The 22,591-nt window shown below is 42.2% G+C and overlaps 1 protein-coding gene across 1 annotated transcript in view; it reads right to left on the reverse strand.

The window, feature by feature from the left end:
* Positions 1-2,790: 2,790 nt before the first annotated feature.
* The window catches only part of ULK2 (unc-51 like autophagy activating kinase 2), a 36,435-nt gene continuing 16,634 nt past the window's right edge, over positions 2,791-22,591 (reverse strand). The window contains exons 11-28 of the mRNA XM_018919470.3: positions 21,603-21,653; positions 21,126-21,211; positions 20,374-20,545; positions 19,440-19,500; positions 19,117-19,209; positions 16,022-16,159; positions 14,471-14,616; positions 14,158-14,238; positions 11,171-11,454; positions 10,865-11,058; positions 10,117-10,226; positions 9,151-9,303; positions 8,294-8,502; positions 6,884-7,062; positions 5,897-6,015; positions 5,392-5,549; positions 4,740-4,875; positions 2,791-4,650 (exon numbers count right to left, since the gene is read on the reverse strand). Coding sequence (XP_018775015.2) covers positions 4,583-4,650; positions 4,740-4,875; positions 5,392-5,549; positions 5,897-6,015; positions 6,884-7,062; positions 8,294-8,502; positions 9,151-9,303; positions 10,117-10,226; positions 10,865-11,058; positions 11,171-11,454; positions 14,158-14,238; positions 14,471-14,616; positions 16,022-16,159; positions 19,117-19,209; positions 19,440-19,500; positions 20,374-20,545; positions 21,126-21,211; positions 21,603-21,653 — 2,438 coding nt within the window. The 3' untranslated portion in view covers positions 2,791-4,582. The remainder of the gene's footprint in view (positions 4,651-4,739; positions 4,876-5,391; positions 5,550-5,896; positions 6,016-6,883; positions 7,063-8,293; positions 8,503-9,150; positions 9,304-10,116; positions 10,227-10,864; positions 11,059-11,170; positions 11,455-14,157; positions 14,239-14,470; positions 14,617-16,021; positions 16,160-19,116; positions 19,210-19,439; positions 19,501-20,373; positions 20,546-21,125; positions 21,212-21,602; positions 21,654-22,591) is intronic.

Here is a 22,591-nt window from a genome sequence, read left to right on the forward strand (position 1 = left end):
ACAGGGAACGAGGCTGAAGGGCTTTTTTAGCATTGCAGAGTCTGATCTGGGTGAGACAGGAGGATTTCAGGGAAGTGTGGGATCTTGAGTGAGACAGAGGAATACCCCGTGCTCCCCACGCCTGGGAGCTGGCAGTGTTTTCTATTTTAATTCAGTCACTAAGAAACAATAAAGGGAGCTATTTATGGGAAAGCAATGGAACTCCAGAGGAACTGGGAGGTGAGCAGTGCTGGGGGGGGGGCTCTAATCTGTAGTTACAGCAGCAAGAGGTGTTTCATTGAGAAGCTGAGCTCAAGATTCCCCCCTACCCTCACTCCTTGTAGCCCTACTCCCCTCTTGGAGTCAATTAACAGCAATCAGACAGGCTGCCCTGCCCTGGGGAGCAGCCATTTGTGCTTCCAAAAGCACCCAGCAGAGCCTGGGGAAGGAGGACTTTGGAAGATAAACTGTGCAGTATTTGATTTCAAGAGTCCACCAAATAACACAGCTGATCAATAAATGTCCTTTTAGCTGACACACCACACTCACAGAACTTCAAGTTTTCAGCTACAATCCTTAGTCCCTGCTTACATGTCTGCCTAGTCTCAAATTCCAAATGTTTTCTGGAGGTCACATAACCCAGCCAGATCCCAACCCCAAACAGCACTCGACCATAACAGTGGTACAGAAGATGAACAACAGGGAGAGATTTTTGAGGAACCTACAGGAATCAATGCAGCTCAGTTCATTTATGGCATCACTTGTTTTGAAAGCTGGGGCTGATCTCACATTTGCCAGAAGGAGATACTGTGTCACACACAGCCCCGGTCTGTGGGCTGCATTGTGGACAGAGTTCAGGCCATGGAAAATGTGAAAGGGACACAAAGAAACAATGGGAATGATTGGCACAAGGACTGCAACACGGCTCAACAGCCCCACGGGCACTCGGCTGGCTTGCAGGCAGCCAGGAGGGGGGAGCCTGCCCTGCACAAAAGCCTTTTGAAAAGGTGTTTGTCCCAAGGAGCAGTGCCAAGGCTTCCTTCAGCTGGGCTCCAGCTGACTTGGAGATCTCAGGAGAGGGGTTATCCTGATGGACTCCACTCCTCTGCAAAAGGAGGAGCTGTGGGGGCACTCTGGGAAAAGCCACAGTCAGGAGCATGGCTCAGGTCAGATGGGGAAGTTCAGAGTGAGAAGAGATTTGCTTAAAGACTTGAAAGGTATCTTGGACTGTCAAAAAAGATGGTGGCAAGAACAGCTCAGAGAAGTCAAAGGATCAAAATTTAAATTAAAAAGTCCCCCAAAATAGGAGAGGAAGCAGGAATCAAAAAGGAGGTAGGTCACAAGTCAGGTCACAAGCCAGCCTATCTGAATTTCAAAGCCTCAACAAGCTTTGGAAGCAGCAGGATCCAGATTTTCCTGCTCCAGATGAAAAGAAGTTTCCCTTTTTGGTGTAGCTGGGCATAGCATGGGGACATGGGTGAATAACAAGTTATTGCCTCTGAACCCCGAGGTGATGGGATAATAATTTGATGTAGCTGTACAAGATAACAGCAAGAAATATGAAAACCCAGGCAGTCCCAGGAACAGCTCCCTCCTCAAAATGCTCCTTGGAATAACTTGTAGCATCTTAAGTTGCAAGTTAAATGAACAGGATTTCCTCCTGTGTGTCAGACGAAGGGTTGAGAGTTCAACTTCTTGCTTATGAAAAGCAGCAAATGTCAGAATCAAAATGTGTTTTAGATTCCTCAGCTGACATTTTGTAAAATGGACAGAGTGGAGCAAGTGCAGAACACTCAGGGAGATGCTGGAGAGCTGAGCTAGAAAAGCACAGCAAATCTCTCCTTACAAGTTCTATCTTTCAAAGGCTGGGGAAAAAAAAGTATTTTTTAAAACAAGCACCTGCTGTTCAGCACAGAGAGCCAAAGACAGAGGACAGCTTCAGGATCTTTGTGGAATGAGTTTATGCAGAAAGACAGGCCATGAACATTGGTCTCCTCCTCCTGAAAACAGCCAGCAAGAATAGCCCTTTTCTTCTCCTCCTGTTTGTGCAGCTGTAGCCTTGCTGGCAAGAGGGGAAGGAGAATGAGCTTGAATCCTGAAAGGAAAGAAAGAAAACCAACAAAACCCAGTGAGTTCCTGAGAAAAGCAGCCTATCTCCTAGACTTGTGCATTAAGGCTGTTGCTTTGTTCCTAGATTCAGGCTCAGACATATCATTAGCATTCCCAGCTCACTCCTTCCTCATCCTCTTTATGTGCCACTCTCAAGTGGAGGAGTTTTTAATAATAAATTGGGGAAAATTTAATAGCACAACTCAAAAATACAATATGCACACAGCAGCTACCACAGCATATCTCAGCTGGGCAGAGGGCACAGGCTGTGAGGTGAACAAAGCCCATTTTTTGTCAACTTTGGATAGAAATTGTAACTTCCTGCCAGCTTTTGTCAATTAGCTCTGTATTTGCTGTTCTGGCAGCCCCAACAGCTCTCCTTTGCTAGAGGCAACAAATAAGCACCTTGTTGAAAGGTCATACAGCTGTTACCCAGGATCCTACTTAGCATTTTTGTCTTCCAATTCAAGTTTAAAAAAATTGAAGAAAAAAAAAAAAAGCAGTAGGGTAAATTGTCTTGCTAAAGCCAGGGAAAAACAAACTCAGGGACACTTTGTGCCAGAGCTACCCAGAGATAAAGAACTCAAGGATGCTGCCCCATCCTGCCCTGCTGGGGGGAGCATTCAGCAACTTCTTTACCCAGACATGTGGAGATTTTTTCCTAAATTTAACACCTCTGGTCACAGAGACACAGAAACTCAGTTGTACCATAGAAACACTTCTAGTGTCAGTATTTATTTTTACCTTAATATACATTTATACAGGCCATAATAAAAAGGCTATTACGCAACAGTTCAGTGAGTTATTACCTAGTTCCAAGAATAATGCATGCAATTACAAAGGAGAGGTAGAAACACCGTATTAAAGACCTAAAAATACAAACATTATATAAACAAACACTTTCAAATTAACTGTTGGAATTTCATACAGATAAATAAGGTAAAAAGTACATTACTCTGTCAAAGTAAAGGAAACACGTGGTTATCCCAACACTGAAACAATATTTTGATGTGTAAGCCCTGTACAACTTTGTCAAATAGTTCAGACCACTGTGTTTAAGAGGATTAAAATGATTTTGTCCTGGAGAATGGTTTATTCAAGTATTCAAGCAGTTGAGTAACAAAAAAGTCCCCAAAACAAAGTATAGGAACCATTTCCAGAGAAGCTGATCTGCCCAAATACTTTGCAAATTGCTGTCCTGATCTCACGGGATGCTTGAAATGACAATGCCTATAAGGCTAAATGAAGCTTCCCACCTCTCCCCCAAAATGCACACAAAAGAATCCTGATTTTTCACACACTCTATATGTAGAGATTCTACATCATTTTATCAGCATCTCAAACCACAACATATTTTCTGGTTTGTTATTTTTTTTAATCTTTTTTTTTTTTTTGCATGGTTCCTTGCAGAACCTTTCAGTTTACAGTATTTATTGTAATACTGCCCAAGAAACAAACTACAGAGAACTGTCATTACACCCCTAAAGACTGCAGGCATTAATGCACATATTGCATGCACAACAAAAGATGCAACCAAATCTATAGAAAAAGCAAACAACAGCAACTCAACATTGCTATTACTGAGAAAGTCCAGAGCAGTAGTTACTCAAGTATTAGACAAATAGGTATAAAATGGAAAGGTTCACATGAATACAAGTTTTTACACAGTTTGTTTTGAAAGTCTTCTAGAAGCTACATTTGAAATTCTGAAAAGAATTTTATGTACACTGAAATGAAATTCAGCCAAGTCCATTGTGCCTTCTTTCTCTAGATTTTTTTTTTAATATAGTTCTTCAAAAATGAATATACAGTTGCTTAGTAAATTAGTGCAAAACAAAATATTTTGGAAGAAGATCATCAAATAGTATCCACATCAGCTGAAAACCCCCTGGGGATTTTGCACAGATGGAGGGAATTTCTTCCATCCCCACTTTTCCCCGGGGGTAAGAGCGTGTTTGCCATCCCTTCATATGACAACCTGAGCCACGTGTACAACAGGTGAGCTCCAGACAAGGCAGCTGAGCCCCAAAAAGCTTCAAGCAGCACTTGCACATGGTTAGGATTTCCCAAATTCACTCAGCCACATTTTACTGAACAGCTTAAAAACTCTTGAGGGAATCTTCTGAGGGAAATGTCTTTTTTGTACCTGATGCAGAAGGATCCGCTCTCGTAAAAACCTCACGAGGGAAAAACAACAAACCCTGATCATTCAAGTTCAAAGCACACGTACAAGGATCAGTTTGAAATGTGAAGAGAGATTCTTTTAAATTCTGTTGCTAGGAAGGAAAAGGAGCTGCTGGATTGGTAAGGCAAGTGTACTTTTGGAATTTCTCCTCTTTGAATATGCTGCTGTTTCTTTGGTAGTCACCACAGAAATGTAAGAATCATCTTCCACATGGGGCAGAACAAGGACAACAATGAAGCTGTAGTGAAAAAAGTGCAGTATCACTGATGTGGTCCCTTATGTTCACACCATCTGGTCCTCAGGATATTCCTACTGCTCATACACAGCCACTGTGCTGTAGCAGAGTGCAGAAAGCCTTCGCTCGATGCTGGATTTATCTGCAGAGAGAGGCACAACACAGGTGATCACCAGACTTATTTTACAATGAATTCATTCCATGTAATTTTCATTATTCAGCTGAACTTACACTTGTGTACATTTTCTATATCTGCAGGGTCTTGCAGTATTTTAGTCAGTCCCTCCAGCAGCAGGGCTGCCTTGTGGTATCGATAGGTGATATCCTCAGTTTGCTGGAACATCTCATCCAGAGCTGCTGACTGCACCTGCAATCAGTCAGGACATTCAGTTTCAGAAACTCCACTAGGCAAGCAGCAAAATGAAAAATTCAGAATGAATCACCTACAAGTGTCACTAAGAAACTCTTTTCCAGCTTTGATTTAGCTGATGTGTTGTTGTAACTAAGACAACAAAATGAAGGTGGAACTAGATGATCTTTAAGGTCTCTTCTAAACCAATCTGTGATTAAGACGACACTGCACCTGTGCTGTGAGAATATTCTGCACATCCATAAAAGCATTTTTTGACATGAATAAAAATGCTCATTCCTACACCTGTATTCTCTTGTAAAGAAATTATTAATTGTGCACAGCACCACCATTATCAGGGTTAAGTACAACATTTGCCAGAATCTTTTGTGTGACACAGAAAATCCCCTCTCATCACTAAAGTAGTTAACTTTCCTTTGTAGTCACTGAAAATATCAATTCTATTTTCTGGTTAGGTAGAAGAGATCTGTGAGAGAAGCAATTCCTACAGTTCAGGGAAGAGGAGGGACTCACCATTTCCACAGCACAGTTGTAGATGAGTTTCTCTGCAGTTACACTGTTGATTTCATCAATGAACCTTTGCTTGTCGGAAAAGAAACGATTCAACTTTTCTGTCAATTTCTTGCACATTCCAATACAGAATTTGTATCTCTCATTGAGGCTTTTCACAACTGGGAGAAAAGCAAGAAGAAATTGAAAAAAAACCCAAACAAAACCCAAACAATTCAGCCTAAGTTCAGCTTTGCAAGGTAAACTTGTTTAAACTTGCAGTTTTAGTGTTTATTTACTCCACCACTTCTATGACCAGAGTAGCTATCAAATAATTTCCATTTCAAGTTAATGAATACCCATTTCCTAACTGTTTCTGGCTGTTTACTATGAGAGTTGTGCAATTGTACATATCTACAGTTCTCCTGCAGAGAAGGAAAACAAACAAAGGTTGCAACTTCAACTTTCTGAGTGACATACCAGCAAAGAAAATTCACAAGCAAAGCAAATTAGATGATGTTGCATCTACCTTGCTTAACAGCAGTGGATGGGTTCAGTTTGCCAGATTTGACCTGTGCTTTGGCAAGATGCAGAGAAGATGCCAGTAACTGGGCAGCTTTCATATACAACACCAGCTGCTCCACTTGTCTAGGGAGAAAAGGGGAAAAAAATAATTTATTCATCAAAATACCTTTTCTGAATGCATTCAAGCCAAGGGCAGACATCACTTTTTAATCACAACACCCCAGAGGACCCAGCAACAGCAGAAAAGGAAGACAGATGTTTAAAATGCAGCTCCACCCCTCCCCTCCCTTCCCTTCACAAACCCTCTGTCATGGGGTGAGGGGACATCTGCTCATTTAGGAGCTGCAGCAGCACAGACAAACTGCCTTAAATGCAGACATTTAAAAAAGGAGCACTTATTTCTGGGGACTCTGTGCCCGAGGTCAGTGTCTCACCACAAGTGACAGGGTGTACTTTTCATTTCCTATTCCCCTGGAATTCTCAGCTGTCAAAGGCAAACACTTTACAGGGGTTTTCTGTTGGGGTTTTATTACTTCAGGAAGAAGGCAGGAAGTAGAACTGCCCTTCCTCACCACTTCAAAATTCTCATATTTCTCCTTGCTTTTGATTTTGTACTAGGGCTGACTGACTGTATTTTCCAGTGAATCCAAATTTGGACACTTCTGCTCCCCTCCCAAACTCCACCTCAGGGCTTCAGTCAACAGGAAGGGATGAAGGCTCAGATCTGCCAGGAGCTGGTACTCAAATTTCCATGCTCAGAAATGCACTGCTGCACCTCAAGCCTGAGCTCAACAGTTTCCTCAGAAAAGTGGCAGCCCAGAAAAAGAATCTTTTCTCTTTGCTCTTTCTGATCTGTCTTCAGTTGTTAAAAAAATAATTCCTATAAAGATTCTCGACAGGAGAAGAATCACTCCCAGCAAATAGGGCAGAGTCTCAATACATTTTTGATGTGTTGGATCTTGGCTAATTCTCTCTTTGACTGCAAACTCACCCCCATTCCTTGCTGAGCTGGCTGATCTGATCCACCACGATGCTCTCCTGGATCTGGTACAGTGAGACAGCAGAAGTGCACAGGTCTGGGTTCCCCCCTCTCACTGCTGTCAGATCCAGGACACACTCTGTAAATGTCAGCATCATGTTTAGGTGCCGCAGTGTGTCTGTGTGCTCTCTCTGTCAGGGGGAAAGGTGACAGCAATTTAACCACTCTGAGCCATCAGCCACATTTAAAACTCTTGTTAATCACTTAAAGACTTCTTGCTATGTCAAGGAACCACATTGTGGGAGAGGCAGAATTAGGGATGACAGAACCAAATGGGCCCCAACAGATCTGAACTTGTTCTCTTTGTTAATGAATTCAAGATATTATAGCTTATACTTTAGAGTCTTTCAACAAAGCCAAAGGAATTGGTACATGGAGTTCTGTGTTGAAACCTGAGGAACTAAAGGAATCACAAGTGGGACAAATGACTTATTTTATTATCAGCAACACAAAAGTATGCTTGGCACTTGGGTGAGGAGCCAGGAGAACATTTGGCTTTTATTATGTAATAGACTTAATACCTACAAAAGAACAGATCTGCCTCACTCTAATTTAATTTCTGGAATTAAATTGTGTTAAAAGGTGGCTGTTACCAAAGTTTACACTTCAGGCTAAAAACTTCAATTGGAGTGAACAACTCAGTGCTGCTCTGTCAGTAAAACACACAGTACACATGCAGAGTTCCTCCTCAGAAAGAAGCCTTCAAAACTAATCAAACATAGCTTAGCAATGTTTATAATACTGCAATGAATAATACACATCTAAATACATTTCAAATTCTATCTGTGGGAAGAATCCAGTGTACTGGTAAGCATTCATGTTATAAGAGATATTCAATAGGGACCCAAACACCTTCCAGCAAGATGTGAATGAGAAACCAGAACAGCAATCTGTCTGGAGAAATGTACACTCCAAGAATAGCATTCTGGTGAAAGACCACCCCAATTTGTGTTTTTAAAGTGTCACTCCCCCACACATCTTAAAGAAATATAGGACAGTCTTCCCACCAGTAGGACTGAAGTCATTCCCTGACTGTGAGGAAGCAATGAAATGCCCAGAGGGGCTTTGTTACTGTCAGCACCCACATCCAGTGGCATTAACAGAGGCCTCTCTGGGAGACTCTGGGGGAAAAAAGCAGTCATGTTCTCTGGTTACCTATTCAAACATATGAAATGCCAGCAATAACTACCAAAGAGAAACTGGCAACTACTGATACAGCAGTATTTTCAAGATCTTAAACATAAAAACCAACAAGTGAGACAGCACAGAGGAAACTACAAAGCACACAGAGCAATCCTGCATTTACCACAACTGTACCAGCAACATCACACATTAGAAAACATGAAATGATTGATTCTGTACCTCCATTAAAGTTTCCTCAGGCAATTCAGGAGCTTCAAAAGTGATAAATCCCTCTAGGCTGGGAGGGGAAGTGCCATAGGGGATGTACTTCAGACTGGGAGCTGCCTCAGCCCCCGGAGGAGAGGAGCCCATGTAGATCCCAGGAGGAGAGCCCATGTAAACACGGCCACTGGTGGAACACAGAGACCCTCCAGAACTGTTTGATCCCACTACAAGAAAAATATCACACACATTCAGTCTGATTCAGCACTGGGGCTGTGGGTGACAGCAAGTGACACATGAGGAGCCAGCAGAGACCCCATGGAAGGCTCTCCTCACTGCTCCTGCATGGCTCTGCAGGGAGTGCAGAGCTGAGCTGTACCAACAGTGACAATTCCTCAAGTTCTGGACTCATGGCTGATAAGGACTGCAGCTTGTGCTGTGGCTCACACTGCCCACCTGAAGCCCTTAACCTTGAGCTCTTTGATATGTGGCAGCACAGCTGATGCTGGCTGATATTTGATATTTGGCTCTTGCCAAACTGCAGGCAGCTCCCACCCCTGCTGTGCTGCTTCTTGGGCAATGCATGGCAGCAGGCAGAAATCAGAATTCTGACTTTTCTTCTTCTCCACCTTTGCCACAGAGATCACACTCCCAGTGAGGGAGTAAAGCAGTGTACACAGGAGGTTACTCACTGCTGGACTGTAAATCTGTGCCTCTGACCCTCTTTAGGGGGAAAAAGGCAGAAACAATCTGATATAAATCTCTACTTTCCAGAGCACTTTTACTGCAGGGCCTGTGCAAGGCAGCAATCAGAAGTGGACAAGCCCAAGTGCTGCTGTTGAGAAATGCCCACACAACTGCCAGGAAAGTCTTACCTGAGGTGGTTCTGGTTCTGAGGACCATGTGGGTGCAGGTGGGAGGGGTGGCACTGCTTGGAGGGGACCCCACAGTGAACATGACAGCCCGAGAACTTGCCCCACTTGCCATGGCTGGAGTTGCCATTGCAATTCCATAGGCTCCTGCTGGAGCTGGGAGAGAACATTTCAGCAAGTTACTCCTTATTCCATATAATCACACCCAGAAGTAATTACATGCAGCAAATTGGAGCACTGCAACACAATGTGCTTTGATGCAGATCCAAGCCCTGGACCAAGTAAGAAATTCTCACAGGAAATAAAAGAAGCTGAGTGGACAGTCTTGGTGAGACACAAGCAGTCAAGGCACAGCCTAATGTATATTTTTACCCTCAATATCTCAGTGTTCTGCTCTCACACAGAAAAGAGCAACAGAGACTCCTTAAGAGCCTGAAGATGTCAGTTTTGCAGCAAAATATAGAGCAGAAAAATTCTAAAGGAGATTGTGACAGGTCTGGAGGCTAAAGACCAGCCCTGTCTGCAGAGCTCCTTCCACCTGCTCAGAAGGGAGAACTTCTGGTGGCAAGGGACAAGCTCAGGGAGGAGGAGAAAAAAACCCAACCAAACACCCAGAGTTATAAATTGGCTTTCATATGAAATCAAGGTGGAAAATGAAAAGCCACAAATGCTGAATTAAAAATAAAACCAAACCAGAAAATCCCAAACCCCTCTAGCCAGCACAGGCAGTCAAGATATTTCTGTGTTTAGCACAGAAATAAGTATTTTCCTTTTTCCTGTTTCAGTTATTTTTAAAGCTATGCTGAAGAAACGGAACAGATCCCCTTAAACATTAAAAAAGCCTTCTGTGCTGAGGCTAAAAATTGTCAGAACCAATTCTCCAAGCTGGAAGCAGAACTGTGATCCAGCTGGCATTCCATAAAAACCCAGGCAAAGGAAACAGCTTGGATGGATCACTCTGATCCTCACCTGTATCCATTGGCCTCTCTGTGTTGAGACTGTCTGTACTGCCTTGGTATAACTGGCCCCCAAGGGTGGTCTTTACCTGTTGATCTGACAGCTTCCCAGTACTAACAGACCTGGACAGGAAAACACATGAATTCCCAAAACAAAAAAGGTTATTCAGGAATATCATCCAACTTGCAACTAAGGATTACTAAGATTCTTGGTATTTACTACAGAGAGTTTTTCAACAAAAATAAAAAAAGTATTGAAATTTTGCTTGTTATCATGGATCTTCTAAAATAGAGCAAACCATAAAAATAAAGAGACCTTTTTCTCTTGAAAATTTTATATTTCAAATTTTGTCATAGAGATTTTCAAGCAAAAACTCTACAGGCTTTACAGAGGCAATGAAATTCCAGATTCAGCTAATCAAAACAAAAGGGAACTAGACAGCAACACAAAGTGCTCCAGGAAGTCCCTGCTATATTTATAGCCAGTACAAAATGTTTCTGTTGCACACAGCAAACCTCAGCATCCCCTCACAGCTTTTTCACCCTCTGAGAGTTGCTGTGTGCAGTTCTGCTGCCCAGCTGCCTCCCCCAGGGATGCAAAGTTTCTCCTAAAACAAATGGGAGAGCTCTAAGTTATCATTTAAACAGAGAGCTTTGGGGAAATATCTCCTAGAAACACCTCACCTACTCAAAGATATCCTTTCCTCTTTCAAAATTAGGCCTGAAATTTGATGAAATGTTCTGTTCCTGGCAGCGCCTACCTGCCAAAGGTGGTTTTGCTGTGCTGCTCTCCTGCCTGTTTGTCAGCTGCCTGGCTGGAGTGGAAGTGTGTGAAGTCCCTTGGCTCAGTGATATCTTTAGGCTGCAGCGGCGTTTCAGCCAAGCCCTGGCGATTTGCCAGGGCCAGCAAGTTGGAGGATGCTTGAGTTTTAGGGATTTTAAAAGGAGCTGTTGCCTTTAAGAATCAAGAGCAAGAAAACACACAGAAAAAAAAAAATCCAAGTTAGAACCCTGAAATATTCTTGGTTTCAGGCACTGTGTTACTGAGAATTGCAAATTTAACCAACCTTGGTGGGAGAGCCGATGATTGTTGGCAGGGGGGTTTTGAAGAGCCAGTCTGAGCTCCTGGGAGAGGATCCCATGTGCTTGGTGGGGGATGTTCCCAGGCTGCCTGGCCTGCTTGGCTGTGGAGAATGACTGTATCCATAGCCAGCATAGGATGGGCAAACTGGGTCTGAATGCTGCTTTCTGAGCTTCTGCTTGTTTTGGTAGATATCTGTGAGAGTAGGAGCACTCTGCAACCTGGCTCCCATCAGAAGTGACTGTGGAGACTGAGATGGGATAGGAGAACCTGTAGAGATGACAAACAATCAGGTAAAATTCTACTTGCAGTGCTTGCAAAATATATTGATAAAGCCCAAAATTCCAGAGAACAACATTAAACTGCAAATATTGAGATGTGTTTGATCATCAGCTCACTAGATAGCAAGGAGAATGGATTTGGCCCATGGATTATTTGAACTATTGCTACACCACACTGATGAGACCTCCAAGCTGCCAAACAGGCACCATTTCAGGCTGACAGCTGTCCTGGCAGCTGCAGTACATCTGGCAACCTGCACCAAGACAAATAAAGTGGTTGGATTCAGCAGGAATGGCAAAAGCAGCACTGAAATCCCAAGCTGAACAGAGGTTCTCAAGGCCTGGAATGATCTTCTTGCAAACAAGAGCATGAATGGGACATTGCATGTCTTGTTTTGTGTGTAATGGCTTCATTTACAGACAAAGGCAGCTCATGCTCCTGCAAGAAAACTAGGAACTAAAAAGAACCAAATTATTCAGATGGAACAGTTTGGGAACATGACTTTGAGCAGTTGTTTACTTTTTAGCCTGTCAGACTAAATCTTTTTTCAAAAGCTGACAGAGGAAGTCCACACTTACAAGTGCAGTTTCTCCTAAAGCAAACGGGAGAGCTCTAAGTTACCATTTAAACAGAGGGCTTTGGGTAAATAACCCTTATAAACACCTCACCTACTCAAAGATGACCCTCCTCTTTCCAAATTAGCCCTGAAATTTGATGAAATGTTCTGTTCCTGGTGTATGTTTTTATGTCTCATGATAAGGAACTGTGCAAAGTTACAAAGAGCACATCAGACTTCAGCATGGTGGTCACAGCTTTCCAGAGGAAATGCCTGCCTGTGACCTCCAAGAACTGATACAGAAGTGAGTTTCACTCATGTTTTTAGAAAAAAAAAAGATGGAAAAACTGAACCATCCAACTAGAGAAGGTTTTTAAAAGCTGGCCATGAGAATCTTCTGACAGGATTCATTTCATGAATCTCTGCTCAAAAAACCCACCCCAAACTTCTTGCAGTTTGCTCAGTAAAGTGCCCAGCTGTTACAACACATCTTTCAGCCTTCTTAAGCCCATGTTTTTGCTAGTTGGATTTTGAATATGAGCTACTTCATCTTGATTTCATTCCACTCCATTAGGCAGTATGTTTCAGAACATTCTGCCTGCAGCTCTAGCAGAGGGATCAAGTCCATTTCTCATTAATTTTCCAGCCAAGAATTTGCTTGCCTGAAATCCCTCTGCTTGTCTGTCTCACAGCACTGAAAAGTCTTCACCTGTAGTTGTAGAATCAGTCTGAAATCTCACTGGTTACTGTTCCAATGTTGTTGCCACCCCAGGGAAGGCTCCAGAATTAAAAGTGTGTCCTCTGCTGCCATTGGCAGCAAGAACAGCTCAATTAGTTCAGGAGCTACATTACGAAAGACATCTTCAGTCCTTAGAAAAATCTCAGTTCGGATGACCTCACCTCACCCAAAGCAAAAAACTGCTTCCCATAGCCATTAAAATGCTGAGAAACAGACTTGCTGCAATTTGTGGTATTGTACAAACAGAAATACCACTGCAGTCATTTCAAATTAAGAAGTGAAACTAAGGAGGAAAAGAATGCAGAGAACATATGAAAAAATGAAACATTAAAATCCCTGCCAGCCACAAAAACAGTGCTGTGGTGTGTTGCAAGTTAGTTTGATACTGGCAAAAGGCACTAAACCAACAGCCTGACAAAACTCTATCCAAAGTAAAGTTGTAACAAGAAAAGCAAACACAGTGCTTTGTATTCTCTTCACACACACCCCTTTTCACTTTTTAAGAGACCATTTCATATCTAAGGATTCACTCATTCCTTTTGTTGAGCCAGCCAATGGCACAGCAATTATCAAGGCAATTTTTGAGACACATCAGAGAATTTCATATGGATGAAACCATTCCCAGACATGGCTATTTCAAGAAGTGAAGGTTTTACCATGCCCAGATGGTTTTGGACAAGTGTTTTAATAGGAGAAAAACTCACAACACAGTTTCAATATCACATCATAGAAAGTTAAAATAAAAAGTATTACTAGTATTTTAGCTAGAGAAGAAAATGCACCCAAAATGGGCACAGAGCAGAACAAGTTGCTGAATTGCATATTCTTATACCCAATCCTTCTGGCGTTACAGTGCAATTCCATCTTTAACAGTCTCAGAACATCTTCAAGTCCTATTTCTTCTTGATCTTCTTTTTTTTCTTTTCCCTGCTGGCATGCCATAATGATTTATGACTTGCAAAGCTTGCTGACTGCTTAGCAACAGGAACATCAGATCCCAGCCGATTTCCCAAGGGAATGAGGAAAACGTGTTGCACGCTGTGCACTGGCAGCTCTGCCTCCCTTTTCTGAGAACTGGCATGACAGAGCTGGTCTATCAAAACCAGATTCTCACAAGCATGTTACTACCATTCATTACAAACCAGCCCTAGTTAAAGACAAGCTTCATCAGAGTTGTTGTTCCATCTTGAGAATTAGAAATTTCAGTTGCTGTCTTATTGTGTAGGGAATTATTTATGGGGAAAGGAGTCAGCCAGGCTACAAATGGGCTGTTTCCACAAAAACTCAGTGTCTCCTATTAACCCATTCTAATGTGTGCTGGCTCTCCTACCCCTTCACAAAATGCTCTAGAAGCTCTATCAAAATAATGCTGATTGCACTGTCCAAAGCCACTCACCTGAGAAGTTTCTACTCCTTGATTCATGTCCTTGGAGTTGTCCACAACAACAGTGCCCAAGCTGCTCAGGTATGGTTCCAACTATGCAAACAAAACACAGACGTGGATTTACACTTTCTACTTCACTTACAAAGATAAAACAAGTGAAAACCTAGTTAATTTACTTCTATAAGCCATTTAACAGGAATTATTTCTGCACACAAGACCTGGCTGGGCATGTTGTAATTTAACATTAATTTCAAGCAAGAACCAGGAGCTCTGAATGACTGCTCCAGATAAAGCTTTACCAATTGCTGAGCATTTCTGTGCTTACCTAGTGGTGAAGGAGAGTATGGTCTGGAAGATCCTGTGGACAGCCTGCGCCCCACGGCCTGGGCAGGGTCAGCAGGCACTGGAGAGCACGAGCCCATCTTCATGAACCCCATGGGGCTGGTGTTGGAGCGCCTCACCACGCCGGCTCTGCAAGGGAAAGGAGTGCTCACACACACTGTGCTCACTGCCTCCTTGAGATAAGCTTCAGAATCCCCCCTGAGGAGTCTGATCAGTTAAAGGAAATACTGGGGTTTCAAGGGAAAGCTAAGAAGTTAAGCTTTCCATACTGACAATAATCAAGATTTAATTCCCTTTGTTACCACACTTTTAAATGCTGAATGCCATAATAGTCTGTTAACTGGAGAACATTAAACAGACTTCCCTTAGCACACTCTAATCCTCAAAAAGTTGGTCATCAATTTTTTTTATTTCCCAACCACGTATGTGGCCACATTTCTCTTCACAGAGAAAAACAAGGCACAACTTGTTTTGAAAATCCAAAGATTTTCTGGGATTCACATTCTCTGAACCTCAGAGAAAGAAAAAACCAATTTTTATCTCATTCACTGCTCCTGTGTTTTGGAACAAGTAGAATGCATTGAGAAAGATTATTTACCTGAAAGAATTTGCTTGATTGGATTCTGGTGTGAGTGTTTTGATTCATTAACCAATTGAATCCATGTGTGTGTGTTGGGACTGTCAGCTGACAGTCACAAGATTCTAGGTAGTTGAGTGCTTGTGCAGATTCAGTGTAATATAGTATAATAAAGTAATTAATTAGCCTTCTGATATCCATAGAGTCAGATACATAATTTTTTCCCCTTCATTGGGGGTGCCCTGCTTTTACAATACAAGTATTACTTTAATTCCCATTTTTTAAACAGCAAAGATTCTGACAAAGTTTTCATATTGTGTCTGGAATACAGATCAGTTAACTGAAAACAGATTATTTAAGGGAAAGTCATTTCCCTGAATGTAGCAACTATAATCAAATCAGGGATCCTGGAAAAAATGTGCAAGAAACCCTGGGCTTTGTTTTTGTAAAGATCTCCAGAGTTCTGAGTAGTCTATTTATGAGTCTTTGACCTTCACCAGCATGATCTTGTAGACCACAAGGCAGAGAATAAGCCTGGCTCACTAGAGCTTTGTAATGAGACAAGCTGGTTAACTGGCATGCCAAAAATTGTTTCCTTGATATTCTATGGAACAAAGCATTCATCTCATCACTACATGTGTGAAAACAAAACAGAACTTATTACTGACATTTCAGTTCATGATGTAATGCCATGCAATACACAAAGAGCAGCAAAAAAGCAAGACTTCATCTTTTTACCTTCTTGGGCTGCATTTTGAGTGAAAGAACAAGCTCAATTTGTTTTCATGAAATATTTCAAGTGCCCATCCAACAATATTGAAGGGCTTTTATTTGCTATCACTGAGACATCTCTTTAGCATGGAAAAAAAAATGACACTAGCAAGAAAGCAGGGACATCTGCCAGGGTACAAACACCAAGCAGAGCCAAGAGAAAGGAGTTAAAAAGCTCATCCTCACCTGGGTGATCCGTGGGGGTTTGACACGGGGCTGGCAGTGGAGGAGAGGTTCTGTTCTATGCGCTGGTAGTTCCGCAGCTGGGTGGGAACCGGGATCGGCGCCGTCTCGCTGCGGGGGGACACGGAAGGCTGACAGTGCCTGAAGTTGGAAGGTGTGGAGACAGGAGATGGAAACAGGAGATGAATACAGGTAGGCAGGTCTCACTCTGTCAGAATTGTAGTGTAGGAATGTGGAAAAATTCAAGGAAACAGGCAAATGAACTTCTTCTGTGCTCCCTGGGTGCACTGAGATCTCGGCTTGTCCTAACCCGGCTCCGACGCTGCGCAGAGGAGGATCAGGAACTGCTCAGGACTGCCTGCTTTCCCTGCACTGCCTGGGATCACACAGAGCTGGGACTCAGCCCTTGGTCACACATCACTGAGATCTCCAGATCCCTCTGACTCCCTGCCAAGCCGCCTGCTGTGTTTACCACACTTGAAAATAGTGTTCTAGGAAAACCCAGGGACAGGAAGTTCAGAGCAGGGCTGGAATGTGGACAAAAGCCACCGAAGCACAGGCAGAGATATCCCCAGAGACATCATGAACTTGCAGAAGGAAAACATGTTATGTAATGTAAGATCCAACCCCTGGCAGGGGGAGCCAAACCACACACCTGAACATTAATCCACAGATTCCAAGTTCAGATTGCCCAAATTCAGCTGGAGTGTCAGTGACCTGCCTCAGGGTGGATCCTGACTAGGGACTCAAAGCACTGCATGTAATTAGTAACCAACACTTTTAAAGGAAAACAGAATTCAACTGAAAGAATTTCAAAAAAATGGGCCGTGTGGGAGACAAGAATTTTACTATCTGGTCCTTTATAGACCACATCTTTAAAGAAAGATTACAAATTCTTAGAAGAAATGTGGAAAGAAATTCTCTAGAAGACAGGCAGTTACAGGACTCACTGCCTGGCTCCAGCTGAACAGAAATCTGGGGTTTTTACTGTAATTGTCCTATTCTCTTTGCTACCACTTAGAATGAAATATTACTTCCTAATAGGCACAGAACTTCCTTAGCAAAAGAAAATAAGTTGGTCCTGCTGTTGCCACCCAGTTTCTGGATCCCACAGAGTAATCTGGAAATTGGCTGTGGACACACAGTCAGCAGAAAGCCTGAAAACTTCCAGGCAGGAAGAAGGAGAAGGACTCCCAAGTGGAAACCACAGGAAGGCTGTGGGCAGCCTGCCATGACTACACAGGGAGCACAGGGAGCCTCTCCCCAGGAGAGGGGAGCAGATGTTATTTAAACTGTGGCAGTGACACTCAGGAGACCGTGAAGGCACTTCAACTTTTAAAGAACTCAGCACAGAAAATGCCTTTCCCTGCTCTCTTACAGCTCTGCAGGTAAATCCAGGCAAGCTCTTGAGCTGTGAGCTGACAGGAGGCAGCAGAGCTGTGTGAGTGGGGTGCAGAGGCACAGTGCTGGGCTCCCCAGCTCAGGCACAAAGCTGAGCTCTGGCCAGGCATCCTCCAGTCTGATGTGGTTTGTTCCCAGTCAGAGAAAATACAATACACATGTGTGCAGAGCTGCATGCAAATCTTGTTTCTCTGAGATCCAGAGGATAAACCTGATAATAAACCACAGGAGAGTGAACCACCTCGACCTAATCTGCCCATTCTGGCTGGAGACACACAGCATAAAGCAGCACAACCATGGGCAAAATTAATTCAGTTTCATCAGCTAATCAGAAAGATTCACTGTTTCACATAACCTTTTGTAAAACACCAAAAAATGAAGAGAAACAACCTACAAACGATGAAAGAATATTTGCCAGGAAATAAAAAACCAAACCCCAAACCAAAACCAGCATCTTGTAGAATATCAGACATACACTCTGCTTTCTTCAGACCATGCCCCAGGCAGCCCCAAATGCAGTTACTGAATTAACTCAGCCAGCAATTAAACTACTAGAGTACAGAGTGTGAACAGTAGACACCTGTTTCTAATCATGTGACCATTTAGCTCTCAGTAATATACAGATAACACAACTGGCATATTTCCATAACATTTCTAACTCTAAAAACCCTGCCTGACACAACTTAAAATAGGAAAGAGCAGTGTATTTATGCTACATTGGAGATGGCCAGTTCAGGGCAAATGGGTCTCTATGGGCAAAGCATCCCCATTATCTGCCCTTAAACATAAAACATGAGGCTAAAAGCTGTACTGACAGCCCCTGTCAGCACATTTCCCCAACTGCACAAAGATCAGCACAAAGTAACAAACTTTTCTTGTGACAAGCATTTCTAAACAAATAATGCTGACTTGCAGCCCTCTAGCACTGGCACAAGCCAAACATGCACCCAACATAATAGCTGTATTCCCCAGTTAGCCACTCATCCTCTTTCTGTTTGTACTGAAAACATCATGAAATTCATCACTTGAACAAATTCTGCTTAGACATTATGAGTAGTTAAACACCATAATTAGGCTTTATATTTTCCAAAGTAACACAGAAAAGATTTCAGGCCCCACTGATGGAAATCAGTTCTATTTTAAGCCAGCAGAAACTGAAGCCTACAGCCATAAGGAAGAAAGGGGACTAATTACCACTCCTGCTGATGGAAAACCTGCAATACATGTTTAGCTCCTTCATGTGACTTTGGCATCTTGTGAGACACAACCATGAAATTCACAATAATCACTTGCAAAAAAGCCACACCCAGAGACCAGACAAACCAAGCCAGCCACGAGACATAAATCCACTGCAATCTGGGCTTTCAAAGTTCCTCTTCTCTCAAAACCACTTTGTAAAAATCTATCTACATTCAACATCTTGACTCACTCCATGAAGGTTGTGCTGTGCATCCCAACACCAAAAAAGACAGGGCAGTTATGTCCCTAAATTTCTGATTTTAAACAGCTCAAAATTTAAACAAAGAATGCTGTCAGCTCCTTGAGGAAATCTTTTGGGAATGCACCAGAGAAGGCATGAAGGGTAGAGAGCCTGGAGAAAAGAGGTCTGACTTCTATTTTAGTCCAGTTTCACAATTAAAAAAAGAAAGAAAGCCAAACCCATAAAACAGCAGAGAATCTAAGGCCACACCACACACCTGTTAGCTGTACCAGAGGCAGCACTTCGAGAGGAGGCTGTGGATGGTTTCTGTACAGTTCCTGAGCTTCCAGAAATAGTTAATGGTGACTGCCTGTGGAAACAAAAACCACTGTCAAAAGACAGGTCCTCACACCAGAGAAACTCTACTTGGCAGCAAAGCTTCCTGAATTCAAGCTGTTTAGATACTCAAATTCAATTCTTGTTTATCTTTCAGAAAGTCCACAGAGCTATGACAACCCCAAAGCCCAGAACCCCCTTCTGCAGCTGCAGCACCAATTTTAGAAGAGGAGGTTTCTTTTGGAAGAAGCTCAGCACACCTACCCTCCACACATCAAGAACTCACTGGAAGCCCGCCTGCCAGCTGCTCCCAAAGGCATATCATCTGCAGGAGGGAACACATGGAAAACCCACATCAGCAAGCAGAATCAGAAAAAAAAATTAGACTTCCCATATTGCTGTTGTAGAGAAAAACATTTCTGTGAATATATGAAAGTTTCCCACAAAAGGTTTTGTGTAAGAAAATATCTCAAATGTGACCCCCCAACAAAAATGAAACTGGGGACAGGATTTCTTCACCAAGTTATTTTGCTGTTTGTTTGTGGGTTGTTGCCATATTAATAAGAATTTTGAAATAAACTCCATTGTGTAGGAGAACAAGGTATCAGCACTGGGATGTTTACAACAATGGATGGCAGAAACCCTTCAGGCAGTCATTTAGTCAAATATTTACCACAACTGGTGGCATCATGCAGAAATCAGCTGACTTTGTGCAATTCAGGTTGGGACCATGTCATAAAGCTGCTACACCCAAGTTTTTCTTTTTTATAAGCCCAGGCTGATGTTTTACCTTTCATGTTAGAAGTGTTTTTTACCTACCCCTGTTATTTAAAGCTCTAGAGCATGAGCTATGAATGTTCAGTGAGTCTGGAGGAAACAAAGAACTCCAAAAGAATCCTTGGTCTTTTATCAGCAGTTGTTTACAACTGAATCTCTTCTTCTACAGCCAAGCCCCACTATTTTCCATGACTTTAAATCACCCCTGTTGCATATTTGGCTGCTCAATTGAAGATAAAAATGTCCCAGATAGACGTGCAGTACCAAAGAGTTTCCTTCCAAAGAGGAATCAAACTACATAAATTAATTTTAATTTGAATTCTGACACATTTAGAGCAAAGAGAGCCAAAGAACAACGGGGGGTAAAAGTGTGTTATGAATGAAAATTGGGTTGAGATGTAAAAATAGGAAAGGTTCTTACATGAATGGTCTGAAGAGATATTGTGTGGGACAAGAACAAAGTCATCTGTGTCACAAGAGGAGTTCTTGCTACTGGTACTGGCAGAGTCTTTAGAGACTTGAAGATAGTTAGGAGGACCCAGTGGAGGGGAAGACAAATTTTCTTCTTGAATGTGCTGCATGTCTGGCAGAGACTGGAGAGGGGTGGTGGGAAAAAGAAAAGTTACAAAAACCCACTGTAAATCCAGTGATTCACAAAGTAGAAATGCTTTTGAACTATGACATTTCAACTACTGGATAACCCTGTAGTGTCAGTTTGGACAGTTCTATACTGATCAGGCTGTGAGTTTAAACAACTGGGATTTATTCAATCATTCCTGGTGATACAAATGTACCTGTTCCAAATGTCACATAAAATTGAAGTCACTGGTTTGTAATATGGGGCCTCAGCCAAAAGGGCCAATTCAAAATTTATCTATAACAGTCATTACATTGCAAACCATACCAGAATATCTGAAGATTTGCTGATATTTGTATGTTTTTTTTTACCTTAACCAAAAACAACAAAACCCCCACAAGATACAACACAAGGAACAAGAGAGCACCAAAGTGTTAATGGTATTTAAGAAAAAGACAAGGGTGTTCCTTGCTCTTTGCTCCTAAACATGACAGTTTACAGTGTTCAAGTATTAAAAGATTTTAAAAATTCATGAATTCTTGCCTAAACACTACAGAAAATATTTCCTGGAGATTGTTGTGTAACACAGAACTTACTGGAGGAGAAGCAAAGCGACAAGGAGAGCTACCACAGGAACTGCCAGAGACTGAGCCTGGGTATGTGGGCACTGGTACAGGACAAGCTAGAAGAGCAAAACCCAGAGGGGGGGAAAAAAAGTGACTAAGACTTCAAAAGGCTGAATTTCAAACAAATTTCCTCACTGCTTCTCATTCATAAGCCCTTACACAGCTTATAAGAACAGCACATCCTCAATCACACGAGGGTATTTAAGTTCAGTGCAAACGTCAAAAGAACAAGTAAATAAGTATCACATTTCACTCTGGCATAATACAAGAAAGGATTCAACACTCAGGCTCATAATAGAGCACAACAACAGGCAGGCTGAGGAAAATGTCTCATAAACACTTAGTGTGATATTTGGCAGATCTTTCTCCCTCCTAGCCTGCAACATTCATCATTCACACAAATAAGTGAAAAAAAAAAAAGAAAAAGAAAACCAACTAACTACTTACATTTTTTCACTGTTGAAATGTGATCCAGGAAAGGGTGGTTGAAAAATGCTTCTGTAGAACAAGAAACAACCACCATTGTGAGTAGATGTACAAATGACAGAATTTACAGACTGGATTGCAGATGGTGATAAATGGTTGCCTTCCCAGAATCAACGCTGCAGAGCCAGGGGGTGAAGAGCTTATAAAAGATTAAAGCTGTCTATGGTATGTGCTGCTATAGAGTTTGGAAAGGAAACAAGAATCAATTTAATAACTTCAAACATCAGTCAGCAAGGCAAATCAGACTGAATCACTAGAAGAAATCTTGTGACTGCACTTAAAGCCATGTACACAAGAAACCTCGCTATACTGCAGAGGAAATTATGTTCTCTGTGGCAGTAATTCAGTTTTAGTCTGCTCTTCAAAACAACGAGCATTTTTCACATCAGACACTGAAAGTTTTTCAGCTCTGCTTTTCCCAAGGATTGACATTTATTTTTGAAGCCATTAATGCTACACCTTAGGTGGCAAAAAAGAAAATCACAGCAGAGCCATTCTCCTTTCCATTTCCCAATAGCAGAACATGACCTGTGCAGACATTCATGGCATAAAGCAGAATTAGACACCACTTCTTTAAAAATTTCCTCAGTGAACCTGCTGTTGTTACATTATAAATACTTTGCTTTTGTTGTAAATGGATATGCTGAAGCACTTTTAATTGAGCATAACCAGTTGGCCACTAGGTTACATGGAAAGTTTTGTTCTGCAAGGAGCAGTGTTCAGCTGGTTCAGGGAATTTGAGGGTTGGTGGGAGCCAGCTGCTGAGCTGGGTGAACTTTAATGTCCTAACACTGGAGGAAAAACAATGCTGTGCCTCAGACATAAGCAAATAACAAGGAGAAAAAAAAAAAAAAAAAAAGAGAAAGAATCTGAGGCCTGGAGTATGTCCCTTCCTTCAGCAACACTTTTGCCCGTGACCTGATAAGGGAAGGAATCCAACTGTAATGCCT

This window comes from Serinus canaria, chromosome 19 (assembly GCF_022539315.1).
Source record: "Serinus canaria isolate serCan28SL12 chromosome 19, serCan2020, whole genome shotgun sequence".
Taxonomy (NCBI): domain Eukaryota; kingdom Metazoa; phylum Chordata; class Aves; order Passeriformes; family Fringillidae; genus Serinus; species Serinus canaria.